Below are 27,778 nucleotides of genomic sequence, written 5' to 3' on the forward strand. Positions count from 1 at the left end.
TCGTCGCGACGGAGGTGCACCTAACGGTGCCGATCAGCGGGTTCGATGACGCCGTCGCCGAGTGCGTTTACCCTGGTGCAGCAGAGCAGTCAATGCACCAAGAAGTAGGAGGTTGTTGCAGAAGTCCAATACGTACGGTTGCGGTGTTGTCAGTCAGTTCAAATTTACAACACTCTTTCCAATTTTCTGGTCGTTGATTACTTTAGCCAACTTGAATTAGTGGGAATATAAGGTCTAATAAGTTGATGAACATACTAGAGTTTTTTTTTAGTTATTGGCAACGTTGCACGGCAGATGGCCTGCCCGAGCAGGTATTCGGCGATATGATTGACGGCACCTGTGGTGATTTTTGCCAAAACTTCTGGAATTTTCCTTCCTCGTTGGGCACATGTTAAACGCCCCTCAAAAAAAAACTAAAAGACCAAATTGATGCGCTGCATTGTTTGAAAGAGGTATCTTGGTTTTTTATGTACACCCACACTCTCAAACTTCCGGCATATGGGTGGTTAATTGGAAATTTAGAAAAAATTGTTTTTTTAGCATGGATATCTATTCTATTAAATTGCTTTATAGCTCTACGGGTGTAGTTGGTGATTGGTCAAGAAAAAATCTGAAAGCTGCTTTTGTGACTGTCCTGACATTTACGGAGATATGTGGACATTTTGCTAAGGTAACCGATGTTTTGAAGAATGAAGATGAAGTTTTGATTTTAAACCGTAAAAATTCATCTAATCCTCAAAAAACGCAATTTCCACAATACAAACAAACGCAAACTGTCACCACTATTTCCGCTATATTGGAATTTTTGACAAGCACTTTCTAGTATAGTAGGCGGTGAAAATATATGATGTGCTTCCTGTAAACTTTGAATGAGGTTAAAAAATCAAGTGGGCAATGATGTCATGTGGCGACCCCTGTGACTCGAATTGTCAAGTGACTTTATTACCAAGTTTAAAATCTACAGTTGTGTTAATCTATGGTTGTACCCCATCAAAGGAGTGTATTTTAACTAGTTTTGAAAAATGCTTAATGAGAGACATTATTTAGTAAAACTGATCTTTTTCCATTAATGTAACAAATTTTATTTTCGCATTTTCCTCAACACTCTGTACAACGTCTTAATCCTTGAATTCCCTTACAAACCGTTTGCCCTAGTTTTAGCTAAAACAAAAGTAATTAAAAACAAAACCCTTTATTGAAGCAAAATCAAGGTGTATAAAAGACAGAATTAATAAAAAAAGATAGAAAGATACAATGGGCGTAATTGGCACGGCTCGAATCGGGTCGAAGGCCCCGCAATATGGTGTGAGCGACCTCGAACGGCTCACAGAGCAGAAAAAGGGCGACTGCTTAACGCGGCCGCCCAGTTTAACGAACCGCCCGGTTTCTCTAGGAATGTTTTCGCTGGTTCAGTCGGCCGCGAAACATTCGATACAGTTTTCCGAGAAATGTTTTATTCCAATTATCAGAAACGTCCAGAACTATTATGTTGAGCACCGGCCAGGCTAGAAAAACCGTTTTGCCTATTAGAGCCAAGAGTCAACAACCAAAAAGCGATTTGTTGACCTCGAGACCTTGAAACCCGGAAACGACTTTTGGTTATGGACTGTCCCAACGTTTATGAGTAAATCACAACACAGTGAGTGGTTTGTGATTGGCTGCTTTTTCTTGACCAATCACAAACAATGCTGTGATTTACGCAAACATTATCATTTGGAAGCACAAAAAGGTCTTCATTCAAATCAGTTGGTCTCTCTCTCTCTAGAAGATCTCCTTGATCATTGGTATTTTTTTTCGTTTAGTTCTAATGCCCGACCGAAATAACCGGCCATGACATACAAGGTCGCAAAAGCTCGTTATAAAGTTGGCGGTCTTTTTGTCTCTGTCGCTCTTCTGAAAAATTCGTCCTCGAATTAGTACGCCTCTTTGTAGAGTGCTTTGAAGAATCTGCGGTCATGGCTGTGTACCACCAATTAAATCTCGCAAAAAAAAAGTACAAACGTCTTCAGTTTAATTCTAGTTGGTACAAAAAAGTTTCACGGATAAAGAAGGAGAGTGAATCAAGTTTTAATTTTGTATTTTAAAAGTTTATGGTACTAATAATATGTAAACATCATTAATAACCTAAATCGTAATCTTAAGTAAACCGAATAACCGACTAGTTTGAACTTCCTAGTCTCGAAAAGAGCACACACTCAACACCTTCCGTCACGATTTCCTCGATAAGGCCTCTTCGCAATCGAGGTCACTCACTCCGATTGCGAGCGTTCCTCGACCCCATTCAGGGGGGGCCCCCGACCTCTTTTCACGAGTGTCATCGGACAGGCCGTTCGCACCGGGAGTTCAATAACTCTTCCTACATATCCTAGACAGGCTAGACTTCTAAGCAACTCGCAAGTTCCCTTTTAATTAACCACCATGGTTACAGCAAATGATTTTCTTCTATTTTGTTAAATTATCATTATAAATCACCATAAAGCGCGAAATATGTAATAGTAGACCGCCAATGTGTTTACATACAAAATAAGCTCGAGTGGGATATTGACAGCGCCACCTTTGTGACAGTGCGCGAACTCGACGTTTACGAACAGCTACGGTAGATGGCGCAACCGTTTTCAAACTCGGTAATTTACACTGATCGCAACGAGGTTCAAGAGTTGGACTCTACTTGTTTTGTCACACCGAAAAGGGCAACATTTTAAAAATTGATTTTGGTTTTTTTTTTGAGTACTATTCACCTTCCATATTAGGGTGTTTGTTATTTTTAGTTAAATTCACTCTAGTCACTTTAACATTAAATTTTGGTAGTATGTTCAGTCCTAATTTTCATTGGGAATGTGGTGGTCAATTATATGGCCTTGTTGACCGTTTGCTAGAGGAAGCTTTAAAACAGTCTTAAAAGCAGCTTTAAAACACTCTTAGAGGCCTCTAGGAATATAAAAATGGCTTCTAGAGGTATCTGGCAACTCAAAACGGCTTCTAAAGGCATCTGACAGCTTTAAAACATTCTTAAAAAGGTTCAGAGGCTTTTGACAACTCAAAACGTCTTCTAGATGCTTCTGGCAACTCTAAATAGATTCTAGAGGCATCTGGCAACTCAAAACGGCTCCTAGAAGCATTTGGCAACTTTAAAACAATTTTAAAGGAGTTCAGAAGCCTTTGGCAAATGAAAGTTAAGGTTCAGCGGTCTCTGGCAACTGAAAATGGCTTTTAGGGGCATCTGGTAGCTTTAAAACACTCTTAAAGGAGCTCTGAGACCTTCTGAGGTCCAAATAACAAGTTTTTTTTTTAAATTTTACAAGGCCAACTGTGAATGTGATTTCAATGCGGATTTTTTCAGCTCTTACTACTACACATGCAAAAAAACAAAATGGCGCCCCTAAGAATCTATGATGATATTATTAATATCTCGGAAACAAATGATGGTATAATTTTTCTAAATACGTCATCGCGTACTACGTAAAAAAATGTAATAATGTTTTATTTTCAAAACTGCAAATTGCAATCAACTTGAGACACACCGTATATTGAAAATAAAATATTCAAAAATACCAAACCAAACCTTTATATAATTTGTGATTTTGTACTAAAACTTTGTCACCCTGTATATGAAAAACGCAATTAAAATTTGGGACACTCCGTAATATTATTATTTGTAAGTTTGGAGTTTCGAGAAGAAGAGTATTTTTTTTTTTAATTGGGAAAGTAAAGGAATTTATACAGTGTGGCTTAAAAAAGTATTCTTTCAAAGTAGAACTATTTAGTTCGTCAATGTTGGTATATTTGAAAAGTTTGTCGAATAAAACAAAAACTTACCGGGTGGGGTAACAAAAATTTTCGGGGGTATCAACCTGGTGTTGAGCTTCCCCGCGGGTTCAACGACACCAGACCGCGACATATTCATCCCCACCGACTTGTATCCGCCACCAAAACTTCCCGAACGACTTAATCAAACTAAAATTGAAAAGTTGTCAGAGGGGGATGATTTTCCCGGCAAAAACGTGGGCGTCGCGACGCGCGCCTTTCTCTTCGTCGAACCACGTGACCGGCCTTCCACCGATGTCTATCTCTGCATGTGCGAAAGTTGAGTAAGATTTTTCGGCACTTTTTTTTTTATTTTGCGCCATCCTAAACGCGTCAAAAGATAAAGCGCTTATCTGGCAGAGGTGAACAACCAAAAATTGGGTCAATCCTCGTTTTCAAGGACCCAGCCGATCATTTTGTGTGTACGTCAGATGATGTGGTTGTTGTCCTTAATTAAAGTTAATAAACCACCTCAAAAACAGTTGTTAATATCTTAGTAATGATCGACTAATACACGCTAGTTACTATAGTCGTTAGACCGAAATGATTTGCCAATATTGATTTTGCAAAAAAAAAGATAACAAAAGATCAAATTAGTCTGTCGTTGGGGTCAATGTACTCAAAAATCATCGACAAATACAGAGAAACAATAACATTCAGCCCAAATTACTTGATACAAAACACTTCAGAAACCTTGTGTCAGTAGTAAAGTAAGAATAAGTTTCCTTTCTACTACGTTTACACACACGTAATTAAATCGAGTCATTAAAAATCTCAGTGAACTAAATTTTCGTTTTAGTCCGCCATAACTGCAATACATCAGTGTGAAGCAATATTTATTGCACTTTTGGAATGCAAGTACGAACGATTGAAAGTAAAACCGTTTTTAAGTATGCCATGCCGCATACACATTCGCTTGTGATGTTCTAGTATTTGGCGCTTTGATGTTGTGGTGTAAATCCACTTTCACGGTACATAGACGAAAATCAAAACCGTCTTAATATTATAAAATTATGTGATAGGGAAGAAAGTGCAAAAAAGTAGAACTTTTTGCACTAAAACTGGTGTACTTTTTGCACGATTTTATAAAAAAAATGTTTTAATACAAACTGTAGGAGTTAATGGGCATTACTCGGGTAGACATTACTGGAAGACACTCATTTCATTGGCTATCTGATGACGTATAAAACTCTACCAAAACTAGTGCAAATAAGAGAGTTTTTGACGATTAAAAAGGAGAAAAAAAAATGACGCCCTCTAGCGCCCAACTGTATGACTAACCAATCGACTTTTATACGTCAATGGAAAGCCTATTTCGTTAGCTGTCCATCGACCTATAAAACTATATACAAAGTGTTACAAATACGCGTGTTATTTACGGTTTAGTGACAGGGCGAATGTTTAAGGGCTAATCTGCTAATCTAACCCTGGAAAATTAGAAAAAACTCGGTCACGTGACCTACAAGGTTTATCACGTGTTGACAAGCTCTTTTTGCAAATAACAATTTTTGTAAGGGTCAAATTTGCCTGAAACACACTATTCTAATGAGTTTTGCGTTATATTGGCCAATTAGTGCAAGCGAAAAGCGACCTTAATGATTTTATTTTTACAGTTTTGCTAAGGCTCTAGAATTGACAAACACTGTGCAAGGTTTGTACCAAATATCAGGGCCGTATTTGCCCGATCAAAAAAAACTCAAAGAACTTGGGGTGGTACAGTCAATCAAATTGATTGCCTTGGAGGCCAAACCAAGCAACCTATCAACCCAGTCGGTCATATTTATGCAAGATACAGGGTGTAAAAATTGTATTTTTATCAGAATTTCCTATGTAGTTCTTACAGTTTTTGAGTTTTTTAGCAAAATTGACGAACCACAAAAAAAAAACAACGCAGCCAGAGATCTGGCTATATTCTTGTTGTAAACATGATAAAAAGCATTTTGATAATACGTTTCGTTTATACAGAGTGGTGGACATTACAGGAAGTTAATTTTTTTTAAATAAAACTGTGACATCCTGATGATTGGTTAATATTGTCGGTTTGGAGAGTCAAAGCAAAAAGTTTTGTTTCCTTATACCAGTGAAATGAAAACTTAAAATCACCCTGTAGATGGGTGAATTGACATTCTTCCTGTTTCATTTTGTGGGGGTCTATGATGGCCGAAATAATAACGAGATGATTTAATTTTATAATTATTGAAAATGCATAAAACAGTCAAACTCGTAAAACATAAGTGTGGTTATCTCTCGAAATCTAAATATCTCCCCCCCAATAACAGTAATGACATTTCTCAGTCAGTCAGTGCAGTGTTGCCATGCCTCATAAGCAAACGACTACAATTTTGCGATTCAAAAAATGACTAAAATCACAATTTTTGACCTTATATCGTTCTTTGTTAAATTTAGGCCATTTTGAATCACATGGCAATAACGCATCCCAGTTTGGTTAATGACGCACCGAGTCGTTTTTAATGTCAATAACAAATTGAGGGTGATTTAGCTAATTTTATTCCGTAGGCTATAAAAGGGCCGAACTGTGGATGACAGCCCTCCAGATATCCGGACAAGTTTATTCGCGGTACGATCGTTTCAAAAACGAGACCATTGACGTCACCACGCTCTTTGTTTATATTTGCCACTAAATTTTCCAAAAACATATTTCGGTCGTTCAAATAGCAAAAGATAAAGGAGGTAAGTGAACTCGAATTGGGTCAAAAACACGCACAATTATATCATTTTTATCTCAAACGGACCGATAATCAGTTTGCAGCAAATACAAATTTCAAGATTGCCCTTCATGACTACTAGACCTAGATTATTCAGATTTTCCAGAATAGTTATCTCTAAATGACAAATAAGTACCAAACCGCGATTCAACGTATTAAAATCAACTATAAAGCAACAAATTCAAGGACTTTGGTGAATAACAAATACCTGACCCACTTTCCACCCGATGGGTCGTCGACCCCCTTCTGTACCTATTTTAGTATTTTTTTTTCCTGTTACTGTTAATTCATGGGCATTTGCCTAGATAGGGTTTTCTTCCAATCATGCGCAAAAATACACTTTTACAGCGTCAACGTGAAACGACCTCATCGGGTGCAAAATTAGGGTCAGAAACCCTTTTAGTGTGGGTTCAATCTCCCCGAGATTTTTGCTAGAACAGTATCACTTACCAGCTATGCAGGCTCTTAGTTAATTGGTTAGTTACCTGAAACAAAAATCAAAACTGTTATTCCACATATTAACCAATACCTTTAGTGGGTTTTAATAGGCAATTGCCTTTCTAAGGCTAAGGTGTACCATTCGAAATTAACCGTAGAACCGTAAAATTCAACCTCGATGTCGTCACGATTCTAGTACATTCTCCCAACACTGATTAATACACGCGAACGGTGACCTTTGACTTAGTGAGCAGGTCTCCATAACATCACCGTAAATCAACAAAACCATTAATCATACATACCGATAACGGAAACAGGATTGTGGCACAGATTGTTCCTTTGATTTTTTTTTGCAATTTAAACCAGCAAAACTGGACAATTAATACGCCCACGTAAACCTAGATCAAATTGCATAAGTGCCACCGGGAGGTGTTGCAAAATGGCATACCCTAAAGACAATCGAGCGACAGCTCCAGCTGAAAATTATTGACTTAATGATATGCAATGAACAAAGCGGCATTCTTGATCGGTTGACAAAAATCCTAATTCGAAACGGTTCATGCAATAGAAAGTTAATGGCTTGGGTTAAAAGTTAATGGTGTCCACCAGGAAAAATGGAGTACAGAGTGCCAGCAAGAAGCAAAATTAGCTGGACAATTTGGAAATATTATTTCATTGAAATTTTGTTCGAGATCAATAAAATATCGAAGATATCTGTAAGTTGTAATAAAATGGCACAAACTGTCACTTACTTTCTTATACTCCCTCTGGTGATCAGTTTTGGGCATTCCAGCTGTCATTTCTGCCTTTGTTTACATTGATTTTGGTTAGGAATTTAGCACAAGTGACAAGTGACAGTGTCATATTATTTGTAATGTTAGGTTAAGATCGTGTTGAGCGATTTTAGTTCATAGTAGTAGTCAATATTAACTAGACTTTTTGTTCTTTTTGGCATATTATACGCTCAAAAATTACGTCATCGATGACGTGAATGCAGTTTTCGTTGGCGTTTCCTTTATTTTACTATTTTAGCTAAACTAATGAGAAAAAAAAATGACCAAAAAAGCAGCTTTTAGCTGCTGCTTTTTCTTGACCAATCACAAACAGTGGTAACACTGGTAATATAATAAATGACAGTGAATTACATTTTTGGTGCCCTTTTTAATTCTTAGGTTAGGTTAGTGTTTTTTTTATTAGCTTAACTGAAAAAAATAACCTAACCTAAGAAGAAAAATGGCGCTAAAAAAATTAGATACATTTCTTGTGAGTTTTTTCCTTAGTTTAGATTAGTGGTTTTTGGGGTCATTTTTTCAGTAATTAATGGAGGATTGCACCAACGTCATTAAGGGCACCTTAAAGTTCACCTAGACTAAGCTGTAATTTGCCTGTGACAGACATGTGCAGTCACAGTCAAATTAAAACCCAATCTGGGGTGCCCATAAATATGTTGGTGTAAACGGCCCTAACCAAAACTCACAAAACCTAACCAAACAAAAAAAAACAAGCCAAACTAAGAAAGACATTTTTTTAGGTTAGATTGATACTTTTCAGTGCTTCTTCCTTTTTTCATTCAATGGCTTACATACAACTTGACGCCATTTTTGGTGTTTGAGCTCCAGTACATTAACTGGGTCAAAAGTGCGGCTAATACGTTATTTCCACGATTGAAAAATGTGAAAATTAATACCCGATAATTTGTATTAGAATTCCAACAAAAATCGAGTGCGGTTTACGCGATGGAGGTCATCGGATTGGAAAGGGCATCCGATTGTGAGGTTGCTGGTTCATTCACCTGACGAGGCCAAGTGATACGGGCCAGCGCGCGCCGCCTCTACTTATGCAATTTGCAAGAATGACGACAACAATTATATGTCTAAGAGAAGAATTTTGGTTGTGACATTTGACTGTTCTACTGTCACTTTAATGGCTCCTACTCAGTTGAAGGTTAATGACATTTTCGTGTTGTTTCAAGACGATGACGTCGTCTGATTTACAATTCACAGCATTCGCTTTCTTCGATGATATAAACGACCAACTTTCAATTTCTATACGCGAGTCTCGTGACTGAAACTATCCTATAGATCCAGCTTGGTATACACTCTAATCTAAATAATTCAGTTTATTAAAGCAATAACTGTGTTACTCTGGGGTAACAAAGATGATTATTAATTCAGCGCTAGATATACAAAACTATGACCCTACTGGCCTATTTAGAATAGCCTCTCATTAATATTTGCTGTTTCCATAGTACTTATCAAGAAACGAACAAATTAAGTCATCAAACGGAAAAGTACCACCTAAAACGCGTATGGTTGTCAATAAAGAACTAAGCAAGGAAATATATGAAATATCCCCAGTAGGCCGAGATAAACTGACATTGGTCCGGTAAAAATAACTCGGCTAGCTACGACACGCCGATATGAAACCGCACGAGATAATCGCCGCGAGTGAGACAAAGACAACAATATAGATTTCACCGTCGCGACCTCAAAATCGCAAGAGGCATCGTCCTAGCCTCTACTCGGGCCCGCGGATGACCTCGATTGCGAAGGCATTCGCTAAAAAGCCCGGCGCGAGGCTTTTCCAGCGACCCCGACAAATAAACGGCTGAGAAGTCAACGAACTAGCCTCGTGTCGCGGCTACGCTGACCTGAATATCGTCGTGGCAATTTGTACGCCGTACGTCCTATGGATGGTGGCTCGGCCACGAGGCTAGATAAGAGCGATTTTGGCTCAAGGTGAATGGATCGAGGCGCGCGAGGGTTGCTTAATTTTCGCGTGGGGGTTTCGGAAGGCCTTTGTACGATTCGAGGTGGATCTTTGCATGAAGAAGTTTCATGACAACCAGAGACACAAATTACAGTTTGTGATTGGTCAAAACAACCAAAACTAGGTTTTTTTGACCAATCACAAACTGTCTGGTTTGACAGCTGTCAAAAATCTGTGAAGAGGAATGACTTGCAATGTCATTGGCACAGCCAATTTGATATGTAAAAGGAGAAAGTGGTCGCGTAACTAATCTAAACGCGAGCCGAACATCCACGTGAAAGAAGAAAATCTTACCGGCCGAAAGTTTCACTTTCTTTCTCTCTTCGGATGGTTGGCTTTTTTTTCATATTTGGCGCGTGTGTAAATTCACTTTCATTCGTCGTGGTGCGATCGTTTTTTGTTTGTTTCGGTCTCACTTTCACCGCACAGGTCGTTGTCACACTTTACTGTGACGTCATGTATTATTCAAACGCCGTAATTGGAGCCAGCCGAACAACATACTCTATTTTTAACAGTGATACACATTTTTATCACTTTGGTGTAGTTGGCAAAACAGAGCAGGTAACCTATTTAGCTAAATCGGTGTCGATGAACTCGGTAGCACTTGGAGGCCATTCAGAAAAAACGTGGAGGGATTAGAGGAGAAGTATCTGATTGGTCGCTCCTCTGCAGCGTTGCCAATTGCCCACTAATACGCGGATGGAAAAGTTTACTTGACAAGTTTAGTGCAGAATGGCAACGTTGCCTGGAACTCAACCTCCAGTTTTAATTTCATCTTGCCCCACATTCGTTAGGAAGGCTTGCCGAGGGTAATGCACTACTCTCGTGCCGAGGATCTCTTAACCTCGATAACGCGAATATTCGAGAGCGTTCCCAAGTTGTTTGAAAATAACACGTTCAATGAGGCTAGTTGTGTTTCCATGAATAACCTCGCCAAAGCCTACTATACTGAAAACGTAGTAGAGAAAATGTTAGGTTAGGCTTATTACAGACTCCCTGTTTTAATAAACTAGTCAAGTTATTAATTTGTTTATAACGGCCGGTTGACTTGCGTCAATGGATTACGCCATATCTGTTTTGCTAATTTATTTATGAGTTATTTAAAGCGCGAATAACGTGAGCGAGAGAGACAGACGGTGGCGCTGAAGGCCGAGTCAACGAACTAGCCTCGATCCGGACCGCGATTGGCCCAGATACCTCTCGTTGAAGCTAAAAGTGAAAACACACGTAACCTGCCCGAATACTTAAGACTTTTCATGTTTACTATTATAATATCCAAAAATAAAGCTTTGTTTTTCCCACTTAATATTCGTTACAGTCTTACCTGCTAACACTCGCCCTAAAAGGTTTTCCTCATGATCGTAGGAACCGATGACCACTTCATCCTCAACCTCCATGTCCTCCACAATGGGCTGGACGGTGGCGCAGGCCGTTTCTTTAAAATCGTTTACCGTCATTTTGTTACTAATTATTCAATTATTTCACACGATTTTTGGGACACCGTAACGACCGACAAACACTTTTATCAAAAACTGTTTCGTATGGGCCCTGTCAAAATTGACGTCGCACGCGTTCTTTTGTTTTTCTCGTCAAAGAGAAAAATAGGCCGAAAACGCTCTCTCACTCGTACCCGTTGTTGTGGCCACTCGACGGAACGCCGCGTGCGAGAATGAAACGGACTAGGATGCGACGTTGCCACCTCATCAAACATCAAGGCGTTTTGATGCATAAAATAAAAACTTGCAATTTGCTAATAACAGTGAATTTAGTGGATTGTTTTGTGACAAAAAACTTGTTCATAAAACAGGGTGCTATCAGATGTGACTGGTCATAAAATTTGACTTTTATGAACTTTTCAGATTTATTATTGATAGATAATCTGAACCACATCATACGTACAGATGTTCGATACAAAATCAAGGGTAACAAGACAGAACAATGCAATTTGTCTATCTATGGCCAATTGACAGATGATGTCACATCCGTTTTGGTAGACTGTGCCACATTTACGTAAATGTCAGCCCAGTGGGTAGATGCTTGGGATTGGTCAAAAAAAGCAGCCTTCAGCTTGCTCTTGACCAATCACAAACTACACTTGATGGTGTAACATCATTATCACGTGACAGTTGTCAGAACACTAACATGTCAATTTTTTGTACTTGATAATAATTATTGATGGCCAGTTGTAAAGGTTATAGTTAAACGACACCAGTTTAAGAGGCTTATACAAGTATAGTCACCCAAGTATTTAATTTAATAATGAGAAAAGTCGGACGTGGCAACAGCGCACGAGGGAACTGAACACCCGCGGCCGGCGATGCCGTGACCCACTAACTTACATTCCCGGCCGGGTCGACGAACCGTCCAATGTCTTCTTCATGGGTGATGCTGCCGTTGCTCCTTTATGGGAGAAAGGAACTTTCGATTTTAATGCTCTTGTTTTTTAACGATTATTACTTAATTGAGTAGGCCAATTGGAGTTTTAGGTTTTTGTGTGGTTTTCACTGCTTTTGTATTGGCTAGTTGGTTAACGTAATTTTCAAAAATTAAAAAGCTACAAATTTGAGGTTGGTTTCCAAATCTAGAGACTTTCCTAAATGTGTATTAAATCTTCTGTGGCATATACGGGCTTTTAATTGCATTTATTGACCCTGTGTATAAAGAAAATGTTCCGCTCCAATAGATAGGCCGGACCCTACGTATAAAGCAGTAGCTATTGAATGCATTTTTCTGAAATTAACGGCCTACACCAACCTAGTTAGCAATATGGCTTCGCCTCTAGATTAGTACATACACACTCACATACGAGAGTTGCAAAACTGTGCGAAAAGACCGTGTCGAAAGCAGAACGCTTGCGGAAATATTTTTATGGTTTTAGATTAGAAACCCATTATTCAAATACATAAACTTGTCGCAACCGACACTATAAATGCACACCTAAACGTGCTTGGTCCCGTGCAATTAAATATACACACCGTATATGTGAAAATGGTATCCAAACTAGGAAAATCCCAGTCATGTCAATTATCTTCAAATTAGATGGAAAAAATGTTAAACAAGGGCAGGAAGAGCAGACCAAAAGAAAAACGAAAGACAAAGATAACATTATTTGTTCCAAAAGTTAGTGCAGAGAAAGGTCGAAAATCCTGTTCCCCATCCAAAATTAGGGCAAGTTGGTATTATGTTAATAACTACAAAGTTGATAAACTTTTATTTGTGTTTTACAATCGCAGTTGCCATATGAATAGTAAACCGAACGTCACGATGACGTAATTTGACAAGTGGTCAATATATTGTTTTGTTAAATTACGTCATCGGGACGTCAAATTTGCTCTGCACACTAGAGCATCAAATCAATACAAAAACGACTGAACAAAATGTCAACTTGGACTTGACTGAACGGAATGACAGCTGTCAATTTTTCTGACTGTTTGCCTTGTATTGCCCCGATTCTGACAAAATCGCAGTAGGTCGGTCATCTGAAACAGACCAATCGTTTATGTTTTGTTTTTTTTTGCTGTTCTAGCTTCCCTTGATAAAACCTCGAATGTGGAACACTCTGTTGGGTTAACAACCTGGGTCGGCTTTCAGGGCCACCGTTTTACCCAGGTCCGGACTGATCTTTTGTTCGAGCACAATCGAAAGTTATTGCAGCCTCACCGTTACCCAAGCAGGCTAATCACCTACCCGACAACAACAAACACCGATTTCTTATGCAAAGTGAAAGTTAACGGAGCATAATAGATGAAACAATTGAAGAAATTTGTCCTGCTTTCTTCATTCCTGACGGCGATGAATCGATTTTACTGTTATTTCTTTAACACTTATGCAATTTCATTGCAGCACCAAAGAAGTTTCAGCGGGTCACTTGAAGAAGACTTGGGGGTGTCCTAGTTTTGCAGCCCTTAACCAGGAAACGAGGCCACGTGCATGAATAAATGAAGCTTCTCCATTGTTTTATTCAAGACGCTGACTCCTCTATGGTTTAGAAAAAAAGTAGGTCGCCTGTAAAATAGCTTTTGCCATTAAAAGCAATTTTTTTTAAAACCCGGATGCAGTGAGAAAGAGCCATCCAGAAATGAGGTAAGAGCACTCAAAACGTATACCTGCATATTTTCCCGATTATAAATAGAGCTGGCTCCGCATTTGCTTGCCAAAACATTAGAAGAGATTCAGAACATTAAAACGTGGACACGTCCTTATTTTACTTCGTCTGTAATTTGATCTTAGTTTATAGAGATAAAACGAGCACACCCTGTATACTCGGTGGCCCTCGATGGTTCAGTGATCTCGAATCATGTATGTCAGCAGTAGTATAGTAGTACCAGTTGTTTGTGTGTTGTTTTACTCTCGATCGCATTGACTTAGCCTTTTATTAGCAATAACCTTAATGGAGAGGTTTAGCGCAGTCAAAAGTTGCTCTGAATGCTCCATCCAGTAGTAAATTCAATATAGTTGTATCATTGATTTCTTCTACTGTCACTCGGGGTTGTAATCATTGATCTAACAACGGTAATTGGATAGGTCAACTGAAGTCAAAACAGCTCCAATTTCATGCTTTAGGATTTCACTGACTTTGCCTGCACTTATCATTAGAGTAGCAGTATAAATAAATTTATAAAAAGTGAAAAAAATTATGAAGTTTGATTGTTTAGGGCCGATTAGACCGTCCTAAAGGCACCCTAGACTAGGTTTTAATTTGACTATGACCTTTTGCACATGATCTGTCACAGTCGAATTAGCCTAGGAGAAGCTTAGGGTGCCCTTATTCGTTTAGCAAGCAACACATGGTTATAGCACCTTAAGTGGACAGCAGTGACACGTGACAGTTCTCAAATTTGAACCTTCTTTTGAAATCAATATGGCCTCAACCCTCACCTCAAGTGGATGGCCAAACTCATGCGTTTTTTTTTCTGATTTCCGAATATTTTTTAGGAGAAGAAATCTTCTTAACCAAACTATGAAAGACAATGTCACGTGACTCAATTTGTGTTTACGTCCAGTGACGTGCATAGACGATTACTAAACTTGTATCAATAAAATCAGTCTGAAACTATAGAGTTTCAACACACGTAGTAGTCCAGTGGCGTGTTGGTGCTAAACCTCTCCAATAACGCGAACTGAGTGGAGCGATGGACTCAATTTTTGAGGTTAAATCCGAGGCGGCACGGAAAGTTCGACGAACTCGCGCCAAATACGAGCGCGCGCTTTGCTCAACGTTATCAGTCCCTGATTTATATAAAAATATACAATTTTATTCGTTCAAGGTCCCTTCGATCAGCAGCGCTTTGTTCACCATCATTGGTGGCACACTTTAGTTGAGAGAGTGAAACTCCAATCGATTTCCTTCCAGCGTCAAGTCTCACTCTGACAGATGTCACGTGAGATAATTTCCATAAAACACGACAAACATCAACTGTCAAAATCATCGTACTGTTAACTGAACATAACCTCTCCAAATATTTTGTAATAAAGAAAATCTTGAAGCAACAATACGACCGCGTACATAAATAAATTTCGATTTCGTTGGGAAACAAAAAGATCACATAAGAACCGAAAGTGTCCATGAGAAAGTAATACGTCACCATTTACCTCACCGAGAGACCCCGTTAAAGTTTGCTGAACCGATCGCGAATCTGGGTCGGATCGTACTTTACACAACCGACGGAGATGGATGCATGGGCAAGGAACGTCAGTGGGAGCGAGAAGGTCGACGTCATTAGCTCCGGACAAAAGTGACAGTGAAAAATAAATTATTAATAGAGCTCGTGGGGAATTGGTGTTTTGTCATTTGTGCTAGGTCGTCGACATTAAATCGTAATATTAGGTTGGAACCGAATCGAAAATAAACATCAAAACTGTTTTCTTCTTTTACATTTCTACCACTTAGTTTGGTTTAGACTGTGTTAACTTACACCTGATCTGTCACATTCAAATCTTAACTAAAATTCAGACTTCAAATTGTCGGAAAAACAGGCATAACAGTTACAGGAAAATCTACTTAAATAGATGCTGCGTGATGTAAAAAAGACAATTTCCTATTGTAGCAAATAGGTATGTTTCGCAATGAAACTGAACCAAAATATCATATTTATTATATTATCGTGCTCCAATTACCACACTACCCAGGTAAATCTAATAAACTAACGATGTCACGTCTAATTCCTTTCAGTATTGAAGTTAAACTTATCAAATTTCTAAGCTACAGTCACGACCCAATAATAAAGCACACCGATGTGTATTCAGTTCTATTTTCAAACGCTTTAATTATATTTTGAAAAGTCTATGAGAGTATTACTATTTATAAAAAAGTATGTCAAGAAAGAAGCTTGAAAAAACGGGACATTGAACCAGAAACTCGATAATAGTAAAAACGAATCGATTACCATGATAACCAATATTAATAAAATCACGCAAGAAGGAAGGAACTTTCGATTTTTCTTTTTCGGTCACGAAAGAAAGTGAAAACCACTTATTGAAAGTGCGTTGACATCTAATTCGGAATTTCTCTTCGCGCCAGATGAGGACGTGACCTATCCAATCAGGTAAAAGTTAAGTAACAACTAATATTGTTATTATAACAACAAAAAGAAAATCAGGTGTTTAAGGAGAACGGTGGAAAAATAGCAACGTTGCTTAACCATTGATTTTTAAGCGTCACCGATGTACGGTAGAGGGCGACACTAACCGGATAACTTGCAAACTGTAGGTGGCACCTTGCGGTCGGTTTTTCAACTGATATACAAAAATTGCCTAAATTATATCTCAAACAACCTCAAAGAAGTTATCAGATTGTGTGTTTTATGTATTCAATATTTAAAGGATTTAATTGCTTTAGTATTGTCAGCTCATTCTCTCGTAACTATTATTTTTTTAATATTAAAAGTGTTCTTTTGTTTAATTACCTAACCGTGAATTAAATAACATAACATGTTTCAATAGGTTTTGTAGTTTAAAACACTTGAATAGAAGCAAATGTTGACGCGTTGGTGAAGGCGCGTACATTAAGCACAATATTCAGTGTACTAGAATAACAATTCTGCACTAGTTGCAACAATTAGTTGATCTAACAGAGCTTAATGGTGGTTAAGTACCTAAAAACACTTGAATTAATTTTAGAAGCAAACTGCTATAGTGACAAACGCAATTGACTATTGGGGCATTTGAGTAAAGTACAAGTATTTGCTTACACTTACAAAAGCTGATAAAATAATAATAAGTAAATTAAGCAAGACCTTCTATCAAAACAAAAAAAAAAACAAAATAATATTGCATAATATCGAATAACCACCTAATTCTGCGGCAATCTCAATCACAGGGACGCTTGTCCCGGTTACCATGACAACGGTCCCGACGTCGGGGGTGGTAAAACAGCAGCGTCGGCATCCAGACGCCGGAGGGGACGGCAAGGGCGCGGGGGCGGCCGGCGCGGTACAATGACCCAGACAGGTACAGTGGAGAGGGGAGGACGTTATTTCCCCCTGTGTTTTTGTTTGATTTTTGGGGATGATTATCCGTATGGGGTCGCGCAACGTAAAGACGGAAGTTTTCTTTTTCGCTTTGATTGCAGGGGTGGCAAAGTTGATGGAGTTTTTTTTGCTTTTAGATCAATCCGGAACACTCCAGACAGATCACTGAAAAACTGAGTGAGTCACAAAGAAACGGAATTTCCAACAGTCATCTGGAAATAATATATAAAATTGAGCCACCTGCTGTACAATTGTAGAACTGAAACACATAAAATCAAAGGGAAAGGGTGGAACAATTTAAACATATCCTTGTCGGGTACACGCCTATTATAGTCGGTAAAGCAGACGACGGTTCATTATTAATTGATTCGGCATTGGGGCACAAAGCTGAGCCAGACAGGGAATTTCCCGTTACCCTATTGGCCCATACTGGCTGCAACGCGGGAGTGCATATTCGACAACGTTGCATCAATGTGCACTTGTTCTATTCGGTTAAGGGAGAGAGTGACTCATGAACGGGGTTACTGTCTCGAATCGATCCGATTTTTGTTTTTATATATTTGTCTCCCGCTTTGTTCTCGAATTTCCGTTAACACTTAAAGCATACAATAACTCAACTAGCTTGTTTTTTAAATTCAGTCAAGCTTAGGTTACTTGTTACAGTGGATATCTGAAAATTGGAATTAAAAAGAAAACTGTAGAATAAGTCACTTTGACAGGACCATATTTGTTTTGTTGGACTGACAGTGTGTTTTATATTTGGTCATAAATAATGCAAAAACCCTAAAAACAAGTTTCTGATGCATAACCAAGTTGGGATTGAGGTTAGATTACGCGGTTACTGTATTTGCCAAGTTAGAAAAACTTACCGCAACAAAACTTCAGCAGGATGAACTTGAACCCCTTATTTTAACTTGGAAACTATTTTAAGTTCACATTTTTACTTTTTAGAACCGAAATCGAATGTTTACGTACTAAGAGCAAGACGAGGACAAAGAATCCCAAAAAATGGCGGATTCGCGTTTGTTATTGTTTGCCTGTCATCTGCTGTTTCTAGCTAGCTACTGTCATTAGTGTCAACGCAAACATAAACGTACACTTTCTCTCTTTGTTCCTCTGGTCTAAACCAGACAAGGACAGAAAATAATAATTTCGATTAACTGTCATTGACGTGTCAGTTTAATACAGATATTTACAGGAAATCGTTATTATTGATTAAACACTTGTAAACGAATAATTATCGACTTCAAAAGGTTTAAAATGTTCTTTAACTAAAAAAGACTGCAATATGGTAGATTAAATTAAAATTCGCCCTTGAAATTCCACCCTCTCCAGACAAATATAGAGACGGGACTGACGGGAGGATTATCCGCAATTCCGCTAGGGTTTTTCTACTGCTCCCCTTTTCTTAATAATTCACCGATAGCCGAGTGACTCTAAGGGCTTTGGCTGTTGTCGACACATATCCCGAAGGGTTTTCATTTGGGATACCCGCACATTCCAATCGGGTCCCTTTACACTGCCGAAATAAACGAAGAACAGTGTGGGGTTGCGATATTAGTTCGGCAAACCGATTTTAATCCGTCAAAAATTTTTCCTTTCCAACGCGGAACGTTTTAATTAAAACGACGGAAAATTCTGGAAATCGGTTATAGAGCGTATAACGAAACGCCGGAGCGCTGTTACCCCATGATACATTGACCCAGACAGATAAAGGAGAGGGATCCACCCCGTTTTACCGCCCAAATCGTCTGGGGCCTTGCCGCGTTGCAACGCCAACAGTGAGAGTGTTTTGAATTTTCTGTCTCTTCTTTACTTAAATTTTCTCAAAAGTATCATTGATTTTGTCGCTTTTTGTTGATGCACTGGCAAACGTTCACCATTTATTAAAATCACAAGTCACCATTGGGTCTGTTTGAAAACCCCATTGGTTCGGTCACCCAAAAAAAACCGGGCCCTTGGCCCAAATTGAGTTTAACATGTCTGGGGTTTATAAACTCGTTTTTTTATTTGATCTTCGGTCACACGTTTTTTAACCCGAAGTCTGAGGGTCGTTTTTGTCTGTCCAAGCTTCAAACCATTAGTTGGAGTGAGAAAGGTTAAAACTATTAATTAATTGTAGTAATCAATACAAAGAATTAATTTCAGTCAAACAGCGCGACAACCCCGCAAATATATCCCCATCAGGTCCCTGACCTCGTTCCCTTCCGCGTTACGTTTCCCCCCCATCACCCTTTTAACTGCACTTCCCCGACTAGGGGCCAGACTGGGTGGTAATCGGGCCGCCCTGTCTGGAACACTCACCCCATCCTAGGAAGGGTGCCGCCCTTTTTTTGGGGAAGCTAACGCTGCACATAACCGACGGGCAAGGGAGAGACTCTGTGTGTAGAGGGAGAATCGGATGGGTCGACCTTGGTTACTAAACCCAGACAGACAACAGGATTATTGTTATATTTTGTAACAGTATATGATATTAATATCAAATAGTAATTTTCTAGAAATGCACAGTATTGTTAAAGTTGTTTTTAAAGATGAATCTACTCAAAACTTTCAAATTTGTGTGGTATTACTTTACGTGTTTAATACTTTCTTGACTTTGTTTATAGGGGGCGCTGCCACAATTTATTTAATTTTAGACACTTCTAATGACAGTTGACATTATCACTGACACTGCTAATTTGTTTATGTTTATTGTTTAAATGTTTAATTTATTTAAATTTTCTGTGGTGGTTATTGAAGGTGGAAATATAGCAAAATATACTAGAATAATAAATGTCTGATTAGACAAATAACGGTAGGTAGGTATATCTGATATTACCTATTAAATCTATTAGTTTAATATGCTGGGATTCATAATGAAGGGGTACTTGCCCTTAGCAAATTTCCACTTTTAATATAATAAATTTGGGCTTTATTGCCACTGCTTTATTTGCTTTTTACTATTTTATTTGTTACAAACTATTGTTTTCTTTCAGGTGTTTCTTAAATCTATAATATAAGAGCCAACTGCATAGGAGCACTTTGAAAGATCACTTCAACAGTCTTTACACAACTGATCTTCTCCTGAACAGCTCAAAAGGGTGAAAGCAACACTACTCTAGGTAAGTATTACATTTGAATAATCCAACTGTAAAATTTATTTTTTTTATACTTATAACTCTGAGCATAATCCAGTTGCGCCTTTATGACAGACAGTCTCTAACCGCTACTTTCTCATTGTAAGTTTTTGATTCGCGGAGTGCACGGGAGGACGTTGCCTTTTCGCAAACGTTGCACAAACGAAGGATAAAGGCAAAAAGGTACGACAAAACAGTCATTGAACCAAGCTTGAACTTCAGAAATTCATCATTTCGACATCTGATGCGTGATGCTTTTCCCAATTAGAGGAGTTCGTTTGTGTGCATATTTTTGCCCCCGGTCCTGCTTTGGGACCATTGTTCTTCGAAAAATACTTGATTCTTATACCTATACCACTATATGACAAGACCGGAATTTCGTTATGAGTTTGGAGACGTAGACGGCTTGAAAAATATGAACAGTGTCTGTCGCTTACATCCATTATTTGGAGTGTATAGAAAAGGGATGTAAAATGTACAGGAAGAGAGAGGAAGTAATAATTGAAAGTGAAGTTGTAAATAGGTGACTCGGTAGAGTTCAGTGGCACCAGGGTTATTGTAAGGGCCTGCAGACCGTGAGGAGAGAAGGGGACACCAGACGGTTTGGGGTGGGGGAAAGCGGGATACAGCGTTGCCAGGAACAAAACCGACGGGAGAAATTTGCTCTTTTTGACGCAATTACATTAGCGGAGTATTCGAAACGTTCGCTCATCAAAGGACAAGAGACTTCAGTTTTAAATTAGCGAAAAGGAAACGCAAAAGTTCCGAATGAGTTGAAACAGTCAAGGTTGCCCTTTAAAAGAGGGCGATTTATAAATAAGGCCGTCGGCGGCCATTGAACAAAGAAGATGCGAGCAACCATGCCATCAAGGTCCAGACGAGGCCGTTTTGCCATCACGGACGACAATTTCAATAAAGGGTTTTTGCTGCTTCTTTTCGCGCATTGTAAACGCGCTAACACATTTAGATTCTTTTGTGCAGCAACTTCGATGCAAATTGTTTTTTTTGAATTTCTGTACTTGAGGGGTTAATTTCAGACTTGCAGTCACGTCACGCCGCTGATGGCAAAAAGTTGCACTAATCTTAGCCTCATTCTTTACTCAGATATGACAGGTTAGGTTAGAAAATGTTTATGGATGAAATTTGAGGATTATTGAAATATCTTCTAATAAAATTGGGAATCTAACATGTGTTCTTAAAACTGTTTATGTAATTAGCTGGTTTTTACAAAGATGTCACAGTATCAAAGGGAATTGATACTGTGACATTTATATTTCTGTAAGTTTAACTTAGTAAAAGGTTTAAGTGATAATATTTCTAAGAAAAAAAAAACGATATAAAAAATTAAACTCGGTCGGTCTACGACCCAGACAGTGACGGGTAAAAAAAAAATGGGGCCCCCTCTCGACAATAAAACGTCGGGAACGCACCATGAGAACGAGTTTTCAAAGTGCCTCTGACATATAAAAAAACGCCCTTGGCCCACATCACATTCTAATGGGTATAGTTAATTTTAACAGGGCATTGAATGATTTCCTTTAGCTCAATAAACATTATTACATCATTTGAAAGAAGACTTTTTCATCGGTTATTTGTGTTAGTTTGTTTCAGGCTGAAACAAACAAGAAAATAAACAGGGCAATAAATGAAACGTTAACTCCTGGAGTTCTCGGTTAAAGACGGTCGGGCCAGAAGGTCAGAACAACAATCTTCAAGGGTAAACGGATAATAGGCTGAATGTGTGTACCTTTTTTAACGACAATGTTAGTCAACACGTACTTAAAGATAGTTTACATATACCGGGTGGCTGTACTATGAGAACTTCCGGTGCTTTAAACTCTTTAAATGAAAAAAAAATTCATCAAAGTAGCTGGTATAAATGAACTACCCCTAACTGGCTTGGATTTACCCTTAAAAAAATCTAATTTGCATGGAACAGTTGTATAAATCACGCATTTCATAAGAACACCGTCCCCCTTTACATCCTCCTTTATCAAGTTTAAGATCGACCCCATGGGGCTCCGCTTATTAAGACTTTGGGGGTGCAAGCAACAATGTCATTGTTTGCACGTGCTGAATTTTTACATTTTGGTAATACTATTGGTTTTAAAAATGCTCAAGGCTGAATTGTAAAAGAAGTCTTATTAGTATTAGCCCACTCCTCTTCTAACCTATTTTATAAATAAATCGTACTAAAATTAACATACATCGAAGCCCCTTTATATGTGTGGAACTAATTTTAGATGATGGCTGGAAATTTGTGAAAGATCTGCAATTAAAAGGGAAAGGAAAATTTTCTGGTTTTGTTTGATCTTTACTTCAATACATTAGGCAAGTCTACAACAGGCGTAAATTAGTTAATCTATACTTATTGTCATCTTTCTATAAATATAGAACTGAAATTACGCGACATGAATAATTCACCCCTCAAAAAAAAAAACCAAGAAACGTTTCCCGAACGACCCCGTCCAATATTCCGCTAATGCCTTTCGTTATCAAAACTTTCATCCCTCGCCCATCTTGAGCCGTCTTATTATTCGCCCGCTTTAAAAAGGGAAACCCTCGTGTTTAGAACGAATTTTTCCCAATGACGAAGGGGGAAGAAAAATTCCCCATGACTCACACACACACCCCACAAAAGTGCGGAAACTGTTTGGGTTTATCCAATGAGAAAACTTGTTTCTTTAAATTTGTACGTTTTCTGTATGAATTTTGCCCATTCATGGTAAGTTTTTGCGTAAATCTTATAGTTAGTTGGTCAAAAAATGCAGCTTTTTTGGTCTGAGAGCGAGTCTAATAACAATTTTGATATTTTAGTGACTGGGAGATATGACCAAAATGAGTGATTTGAATATTTAAACATGTTATTTACTTGTTTACTAACTAAACATCCCTTTACGGCGCTTAAAATGATGTCAATGCTGGAATTTTGCCTGGGTCGACAAGGGGTGAACGGCCTCTCTCGCTAAATAAACCTTGAGCCCCAATTTAGGCCGGGATGTGGGCGTATTTTTCGGTCACCCCCATCCCTTATCCGTCACTTAGATGTGGGCGTCGCTGAAGGGAAAATAATCCTACTGATCATGCTTTTTTTCAAATTAAAGTAATTTTTGATTGCTTGTTCATTTAACGTCCTTGTGTTGCTCTGGAGCAGGTTTTACGTCACCTAACTTTTTGAATTTTAGCCTGAAAATGTAACTAAAGTTGCCAATTTTTCCTCTACACCGCTGTTATAAGCAATTTATACATCCACCAAGTGTCCAGAAACTTTTACAAATAAAGTAACTTGATACAAATTTACTAACATCCATTTTTCTTGGCCTTCAGTAAGATGAATGTAAGGACAACTTAGATAAGAGTTGTTTAGACTGAAATATTTTGAATGTAATCAGTCACATTCAAATCTCTCAACATCTAAAAACTACTTGAACAAAATGACTGTATAACGTTAGTGGATTAAGCCAACAAAAGACACGAAAAAGGGGAACAGAGAGATAAAAATAAAAATATCTCCTTCTAGGTGTCGTATCTCGACGGAGATGCCCTTGAACGAGGCCTATTCTGGGGGCTTCGTCCGGAGCTGCCTCGTCCGGGGCTCCCGGTGATGCTGTTCTTGGGCCAAGGTTGATGGCACGCGTTCACCCCGGCACGCGTTTTGAGAGGCCCAAAGAGAGAAGCGAGAGAGGCAGAGAGACACAGTGAGGGGGAAAGCTAGAAAGAGACGCCTTTAAGCCGTTTTCGGGATCAGGTGTGTGCAATCTAGGATACTAATGGGGTAAAAAGTGTTTTTATAGAGTCTATAATAGCTATAGAGATTTTGGTTTTTGGTAGCTTTTCTCTTTCTCGCACGTTATCACAGGCGTTACCGTAGAACGATGGTGCAATTCAGTGACACACTTAAGTATTTTTTAAGTGTTTTGAATTTTCAAAGATTACCGCACCTTTGGCAAAATGTTTTCATGTTGTATTGGATAGCAAACAATATAATTTTGCTTTCGACGTCAAGATAAGAGCGATAACCGCGGCCTTGCACGTCTACCAACCAGTTGTCAGGGTCAGGTTTGAGATCATTACCATTTTAAATGGGAACTACTACTAGAATAGTGTACATTATTTTTTTTTTGGTAATTTATACAGAAATTGCCTTCGTTCATTCAAAAAAAGAAAAATTCTTTCTTTAAGTCCCAAGGGAATATCATGGTGACGTTTGATCCAAACGGAAAAAGGTATCAATACTTGAAACGTTTTTAATTTGGTGAATGCATTTTTGCGTGATAAACGGTTGATAAACCTATAAATACTTTATCTCTATGTGGTGCTGTTTGTCGCACTTGTAATTGAACTTGAACGCTTTTAAACTACCAGCAAGCTGTTTTGCTATAGATGATCAGCATTACAGAGAAAATTTTGGAACAAAAATCTGGTTGACGCACTAATAATCAGCATTAATTCTAATAAATACATTGACAATGGTGCTTGAATTTTTGAACAAACCGGTTAAAATTTAACGTCAACAACAGCCTTCTTATCATAAACATGTACTAAAGGTTGTTCATGATTTTTTGGCTTATTTGTCGCAAAAATTGACCTTAACCAGTCAAGGTTACTTTTAATTATTACACATAACCGTTATCTTTTTAAAACTATTTTGGTTACATAAAGATGACTGTGACAGTCTTATACGTGTCCACGTGTAAGGATTAGGTAATTAAACGGTTTGAGGATGGGGCCTTGCCAAAAAAATAATCACTTTCAAAGGTTAGATAATGTTTGGTGATAATAATAATGATAATCTACATCCAATGTCGTTTTTCGGGAATGTGTTGATTTCAGCGGACAAGGACGCTACCGTAACTAGGTGTACTTAATGCGGTACTTCCGCGTTACGTTTTTCAGTTCCTTATTGCTGAAATCGTTTTGTTTAAACGAAAATTTGTCAAATAATCTTTTGATACGTGGATGACTGTTCACTTCTTTTTCACAAATATGTGTGAAATGTTGTAGGAACATTTTTCAGGACGAAAACAGTATTTTGTTATGATCTATATAAATTAACCTACCAGTGCAAGTTTATATGCTGATGCTATTTGCATGTAACGCATTATAATGAAAATAATGGGTATTTTCGCAGTTTTCTAAGTCGGTTTATAAAATTGAAATGACGTCAGTGGAACTCGACTGTTGGTAAATTCGACTTGGCTTTGATTACGATTATTTTTCACTTAAAAAAATGAGCTGAAAAATGGGTTAACTAAAGATGATGTAAAATCTTATGTGAGAGCACATTGTTATTAAATTAATATTAGAAACAATAAATAAGTTTTGCCAAACTTCTACAGGGTTACAGGGTTTTTGAACGAGTACCCTAAAAAGTCTTTGTTTAAGGCCTAAATTTAAGAACTACTTTAAACTCAAGCCAAACAACTGATCAATGAGATATTTAGGCTAGGATTTTGATAGGAAAGTCAATGGCAACTCAACACAACTCAATACAAAAATCAACATAAACACAGTATTCAGGATGATTATGAAATTTTAAAATAAAAATATCAAAAATACCAGAAAAACAAGTAGGAATAATCTGTAATTATTACCACCTAAACACTATAAATTCACTTGGGTTGGTCAAACTGTTTTCATTGACAGCTTTGACATAAATGTGTAAAATCAAATCACTTTATGCTCCAAGAAGTTCATGAATTTATTTGAATTAAAACTTTTGGTGTAAAACCTGCTTGAGCAGAGCGAATCATTACAATTCAATGGGCTAGACAAAGATGGAGAAAACTTTGTAAGTGACGTGTGTCTGCCACAATGAATGTAACTCCATTTGACGGTTGGTCAGATGACCAAGTTGGATTGTTTTTGATATTCAAATCCCTGTTTTTGGTTTTGTATAATGCTAGCTAATAATGAGCCGCATTCTTTCGATCCATGATTTCGGATCCAAAAGCGTTCAATGAATCTGAAAATCACGTGACATCATAATTATAAAATGGGATAGAGGTCACGTGACTTTTGATTGGATCCGAAATCACAAACTGCAGCTTCTTGCTTTGTTTTGACCAATCACATTCAACCATCTGCTCTGCTGAGATTTGCGCAAATGCTGCACATGCAGATTTGGCATAATTGACCATCGTCCGTAGGATGAGGCGATTTTTTGGCAAGGTTACGACCTAGACCTTGATTGAGTGTTATTTTGGGTCTGGTAGCCGACTGATTTTTTTTTTTTTTCAACGTATACACATGAATAACCGTTCAAACCTATTTCCAACAAACAGGCGATTTTTCGTGCCCGGCGAGTGTCAAGTGCAAGCACAAACATAACGTCGCAAACGGTCTCGGGACGGTGTCACCTTCAAGGAAAGTTCATTGTTCTCGTCATTTATATAGATTAGGTTGGAAAATTCGTTGTTTTATGCTATTTTAAGTAAATAGTTTGCTGAAAAACTACCTGTCTGCACATGTCACTGTCAAAGTCATCCCATCAAAAGTGAAGAGTAAACAACTTACCTAGATCAGGAATAGAGCTGGTGGCTTCCTCCAGTTTGGTTTCCAACTTAATTTTTGGCGGAGGTGGTGGTGGTGGCGGTCTCATTGAGGTTGTGATGGTGGGGGAGGACGTTGACGACGAAACGATTCCCCCCGTAGGTATTCGAAATTCATTCTTGCTTTCGGTTTTGAAAATGATTGTGGAGGTTTGCATGGTGTGATTAGCTGGTTGCGTTTAGTTTGGCGCGAATACTTAACAGTCGCCTTTTTTTTTAAAGATAGGCAGGAAGAGCGACTTTTCTAACTTAACTATTGACTAAACTAAAGTGCTAACTTGAAATGACAGTTATAAAAAGTTATAGTTTCACATCCACATCAACATGTTTGGTGTTTGATCATTGGTGTCATCGCTTAATTCCGGGACCGCAAAATCTAACCAGCGATTTTCCATGGTTGATTATCACAAATTTCTCACCGTCATTCAGTGACGGGGAAAAAACAACAGAACGAAACTGAAAGTAGAGACGCTACTGACCGACCGGTATACACTGAGTAGAGTTGCTCGTCGTGCACCGAGAGCGACGCGAGCAATGAAAGTGAAACCTTTATGCCCTTCTGGCACGCCGCGTTCGCGTATAGGGCGCGCACGCGTATTGCGCGGGATGCGTTCCCGGATTACCGTCTGTCCAGGGGTAGTTTTAGTCGCGTCGTTGCTAATTCGCGAACGCGATTCGGTGCGGTCGTGTCGCGAGCCCGGAATCAAATGCGCGAGTGTGGTTGGCCGAGGGAGTGTTTGGCCTTGTCCTTGAACGAGTGCCTTGAACTCGACGACGTTCAAATCGATTTTCAGTTTGGTGGACAGGACACACTTGATAGGTGCGTAGGGGGTGCGTGCGGCTGCAACGCGCGACACTGTCTAGTTCAATCATTGTCCTCTTCTAACTTAGTCCCATCTCAATAA

The 27,778-nt window shown here is 38.5% G+C and overlaps 1 protein-coding gene and 1 long non-coding RNA gene across 4 annotated transcripts in view; both read right to left on the minus strand.

Annotated features, from left to right (window-relative positions):
• Nucleotides 1-27,052, minus strand: part of LOC145728126 (ecdysone-inducible protein E75-like) — a 49,712-nt gene extending 22,660 nt beyond the window's left edge. The window contains exon 1 of one of the 3 annotated variants that reach the window (XM_081978139.1): nt 26,839-27,052. In XM_081978139.1, coding sequence (XP_081834265.1) covers nt 26,839-27,031 — 193 coding nt within the window. In that variant the 5' untranslated portion in view covers nt 27,032-27,052. Of the gene's footprint in view, nt 1-3,816; nt 3,914-11,061; nt 11,363-26,838 lie in introns of those variants that run through there. The other 2 variants (XM_081978141.1, XM_081978143.1) reach the window with 2 other exon arrangements.
• LOC145728143 (uncharacterized) lies at nt 15,807-19,427 on the minus strand. Its single transcript, XR_014178010.1, has 2 exons — nt 18,076-19,427; nt 15,807-17,418 (listed from the first exon to the last, which is right to left on the minus strand). It is a non-coding gene; the product is annotated as an uncharacterized LOC145728143 (long non-coding RNA).
• Nucleotides 27,053-27,778: the final 726 nt, after the last annotated feature.

The sequence above is a fragment of the Ips typographus genome, linkage group LG4 (assembly GCF_016097725.1).
Source record: "Ips typographus isolate SLU linkage group LG4, UJ_Ityp_2.0, whole genome shotgun sequence".
Lineage (NCBI taxonomy): Eukaryota > Metazoa > Arthropoda > Insecta > Coleoptera > Curculionidae > Ips > Ips typographus.